The sequence below is a fragment of the Protobothrops mucrosquamatus genome, unplaced genomic scaffold (assembly GCF_001527695.2).
Source record: "Protobothrops mucrosquamatus isolate PMUCROS unplaced genomic scaffold, P.Mucros_1.0 scaffold_19, whole genome shotgun sequence".
NCBI classification, from domain to species: Eukaryota; Metazoa; Chordata; class Lepidosauria; order Squamata; family Viperidae; genus Protobothrops; species Protobothrops mucrosquamatus.
This window is the reverse complement of record NW_015386095.1, coordinates 1291026-1295788: the sequence shown is the minus strand read 5'-3', so window position 1 is coordinate 1295788 and position 4763 is coordinate 1291026. Positions and strand designations below refer to the sequence as shown.

At 32.2% G+C, this 4763-nt stretch overlaps 1 protein-coding gene across 1 annotated transcript in view; it reads left to right on the top strand.

Moving 5' to 3' along the window:
• Positions 1 to 2808, top strand: part of KIAA1211L (KIAA1211 like) — a 52488-nt gene extending 49680 nt beyond the window's left edge. The window contains exon 11 of the mRNA XM_015831285.1: positions 1195 to 2808. Coding sequence (XP_015686771.1) covers positions 1195 to 1334 — 140 coding nt within the window. The 3' untranslated portion in view covers positions 1335 to 2808. The remainder of the gene's footprint in view (positions 1 to 1194) is intronic.
• The last annotated feature ends 1955 nt before the right edge of the window (positions 2809 to 4763 follow it).

Sequence of the window (4763 nt, the reverse complement as noted above, 5' to 3'; positions counted from 1 at the left end):
TAAGAAGAGACTGGACAGCCATTTGTCTGAAATGGTATAGGGTTTCCTACCTGAGCAGGGGGTTGGACTAGATGACCTCCAAGGTCCCTTCCAACTTTATTATTATTATTATTATTATTATTATTATTATTATTATTATTATTATTATTATTATTATTATTATTATTATTATTATTATTATTATTATTATTATTATTATGGATCATCGCACAGTCAGCCAGATGTTCAGACTGGTTTTGGCATTTTGTCTACCTATCGAGTCCTTACCCAGGACCTGGGATAGGCAGATGATGTTGTTGTTGTTGTTGTTATTATTATTATTATGTAGCCCCATTAACTATTATTATAGTACTTTTCATTTGCTATTTATAGTAATATTATTTTGTGCCTAAGTCACATGCCATTAAGACTTTGTTCATTTACATGTTTCAAATATATAATCAAAACAAAAGTATAAAAATGCTTTCTGTGAATGTATATGCAGTTATATGTGGAATCTTGTCTAATCCAGATGAACTGAAGATCCAGTGTTCACTTGCTGAAGGAGTAGAAGAATCTAGGTTTTGTTTCTGTGGCCTATGTAGAAGATTCTTTTTATACAGATTTATTTTCTTTATTATGTTTAGAAAACATTAATTCTCTAACAATACTGCATGGGATGAACCTGACAGTGCTAGATTACATTTGTAGACAATATAAAAATTGTATTCATAGTTCATTTGCACAGATTGAATTCTTACCCAGCCTTGCTTAGTAGAATCTCAAGGGTTAGCCGAACATTGAGTTTCTAGAAAAAGGATTCTCAGACTAGGATCTGTAGATCCCTGATGGTCCACAAGATCTTTCAGATAGTCTGCTACATTTCCCTACATTCATTGGCCAGAGTGAGTTTGCTCCCTCAGCTCCTGCTTTTCCTGTATCATCAACCATCCATGCTTTTGGAGATTTTAGTACTCAGATACCTATTGAAGAACTTTTGTGACTGATACACCTGTGACAAAAGCTATGCTACAGCATGAAGTATGAAAAAACAATTTTCAATACACGCTTAGTTTGGAATTAATACTTTGGTAGAAATATTAAATGGGTGCTGTTTAAATCGGTGTTCCACATATTTTCAGATATTTATTTGACATTTCACAATTGCAGGTTTGAGAAATACTGTAATAGAAACTTTTTTCCCCCCATATGCAGCTCAGCCATCATTGCCAATTGAAAGAGGAGATATAAAGCCACTTAGGAAGATTGGTCATTCTCCAGATCAACCCTCATGGATGGAACTTGCCAAAAAGAAATCCCAAGCATGGAGTGACATGCCACAGAGGATAAAATAGATTAAATAATTTTGTGCTGTTTTATGCATCCACATCAGCACCCATCAGTGGATCAAATGTTTTAGTAAAACAAAAGTGCTGATTTTTCAAACTAAATTGATTGAATTGATAAGGAAATAAACCTATGGTACACCAAAGAGACTACAATGCAAGAGTTTCAGAAATGTCATCACATTTGTACAGTACTATAGGACAATTCTTGAAAATGACTACAAGCAATTTAGCTTTGGCAAGAAATTATTGAGATGAAAAATATTACTTACCGTGTTTCCTTTCATTTTTTCACCCGTAAAATGTTATGCCATGAATATTGTTAGAAGATTAACTAAAAATTAGGTAACTATTGCTTTAATACAGCGAGAATAATAGTCCAATCAAAATGTCTTTCTGAGATATACAATTACAGCAGACTAGAACAGGAATATCTTTTCAGACATACAGGAAAAACGTTTTAATGTGATTAAGTGAATGAATGAAAATGAAATAAAAATCAGGTTTTAATAATTGCTTCTTAAGATGGAGTTGGAAATTAGCTAAGATACCTGTGGTTTAGATCCCTACTTTTTAATATAATAAAAGATGAAAACTTATATTAAAGCAAGAGATTGTGTAAAGATGCTGATTAAAACATCCTTGAGAGAAGTGTCGGCTTTGGCCATCAGCTTTGAAGGTAGTAGAGCTATAACCTTTCCTGAGGAAACCATCATCTGAACTAGCAATATCAGATTATTTTTTTTCCTGTTTGCAATTTTCTCTTTTTAGGGCAGGTTCTTAAGAAGGTGGTGGACCCTATGGGAAACTGTAGACGAAATGGCTTATCTGAGTCTTTTTTTCAGTTGGATTTCAAACCTGGGTATGTTCTGAAAGTATATTGATACTTTCTTGTGGGAATGAAATAAGGGTAAATCTCTCTGTAACTTCTGACACCATAAATCATGGCATTGTTATGGACCACTGCCTGGAGTTTGAAGTGGGAGGCACTATTTTATATAAATTAACTAATCTTTGCTTATATTGTAGAAATACTATTGAATGAGAATTATAAAGAGTTGGGCTATTGTTTGACTCTTCCTGCCTTTCAGGCAATTTAAGGTACTATATATTGAGGTATCCATGCATAGTGAAAAGTTCTAGATCACTTTTGGACTGAAAGCTTTATTATGTATTATATTAACCATTCCCATTTTTTGCATTGCATACAATAATGTTATCTTTCTTATTCTAGGTTTCATCCCCATAACATGATAATTTCTCATGTTAAAGTTCTTTGTGACTTACTTCCCAGTAGTTGTATTTGGAATTGTACTTTATATTTTTAACATCTATATTTCTTTTAATATTGTGTAGAGAACTGTAATAAATTTGTAAATCCAAAATACCTTGTGTGAACAAAGTTGATTGTTGTCTTGTTTCAAGTTTAAAATTCACAATGGAAGATCACCCACAGATGCTCTGAATGGCAGCTCTTCATGAGATCATAAAAGACCAGTTTCATGCTGGTCTGAGGACCAGAAGCAAAGGGGGATGACATCTTTGCTTTCAGCAGAAGTGGAGCCTTTAATAAGGACACTAAGCTAACCAAATTCATTTTCTAGATACATTTGGAAATGTTCAATTTAATTATGGATAATAGAGACCTTCAAAATAGGGAGCTTATTTTAACACCTGGTGAATCTTACCTTCTTCTTTGGATTTAAGAAATTTTAAGACTTAAGATACAATAATGTACAATTGGCAAAAAATGTTTTGTTTTGCAAATTGCAAAAATAAAAAAAATGGCAGAATTTTTTTATGTCCATTAATGTGGACATGAAAATCATCCAGATGGACCCAGTTACTGCATTTGATTGCATGAAATAATATTTATTGACCCTGGACCTGTGGGAAAATGCTAGGATGAAAAAGAAGAAGAAAAAAATATCTAGTTGATAAAAAACAGAAAAGGATTTGATTTAAGTAAGTTGTAAATGGATCCAGAGAGATTTGAAATATTGGTTATTTGTACTGTAAGTTATGAAAAACAATTATATAATTAAATAATATACTCGTGGGAAACAACTGAAATGGAACTAAACCCACCCATATTAACAACTGAGGCCTGATGAAGGTTGCAAATGGACATTAGAAGGAACTAAAAGAGCAGGCAGAAAAAATGTTAAAATGACCAAGCCAGCCATAATCATTTCATATCTTAAAGAGTTTTTTGATAATTGAACTTTTTAATAACTAAAGTCTCAGAAAGGATACAAATTTCAATGGATACATTTTTACAAAATGATGAAAAAAAAATTTTTTAAAAAGATTTTTATTGATTTTTTTTTCACATTCAATAGTATTTGTTCAACAAACATGCTGTCTGAGTTTACATTCGCTAATACATATTTAATTCCTAAATCTTTGTTCTTTCCTCTAGCCATTGATAAAATAAATCCCAAGTTTGATAATATTTCGTTTCTTCTTTTCCTTTCAGCCTCAGAGTCAGTCTATCCATCTCCGTGCATTCTAGTATTTTTTTAATTATTTATCTGATGGTATTTCAACATTTTTCCAATATTGCACGAATATAATTCTTGCCGCTGTTGTAACATGTAGAATCAAATATATGCTTTGTTTATCAGTCTTTTCTGGCATTATTCCTAATAAAAAAGTTCAGGTTTAAAATCTATGTATTCTCCCAACATCTTTTCTAGCCAGGCATGTATTTTTTTCCAATAACTCTTTGCTTTGGCACATGTCCACCAAACATATGGACATGTTTATCTCATATAGGTATAGATTTTTGAAGGCAACAAATTGAGGTCAATGAAATGGGAACATCAAAGACAAATCTGTAAAGGCATCAGGATAATGAAACAACTGCAACAAGAAATCTTTGATGATGCCTCTTTATGTGATTTACAAAGTAAGCTGATGAAAAACTCCTCCTGAATGTCAAAGATTGATGAAAGATCAAATGTTGTTGGAATGATTTAAAGTTTAACATTGTGAAAAGCAGAAAGAAGGAATATAAAGTTGGACTATTTGATCAGGATAAATTTGTTTGATATTTCTGGTAACTCCTAATGGACTTTTCGCTGAACAAGAACTGTAAAGATAAGCTATGGGAAGAAAAGGGTTTTTTTATTTGTAATTTTAAAAGCATGTCAAAAGTTAGTTCGTTAGTTTATGCTCCAGTGATGAAGGTTGGAAGCCACTTCTTTATTATAGTAGTTGTTGCTTTTTCCCCCTTTTACTTTTATACTTCTCTTTGAAGCTTTAAAATAGCTATTCCTTTTTTCAGGTTCACATTGCTGCTTCAAAATCAAAAATTCTGCATGCTTATATACTGTACATAGAGCTGCTTTGCTTGCAGAAACAGTCAGGAGCATCTTGCAAAAAGGTTTGAAGCTAAAAACAAGATGCTGCTTCTGCTGCTTGAATAATCTGTGC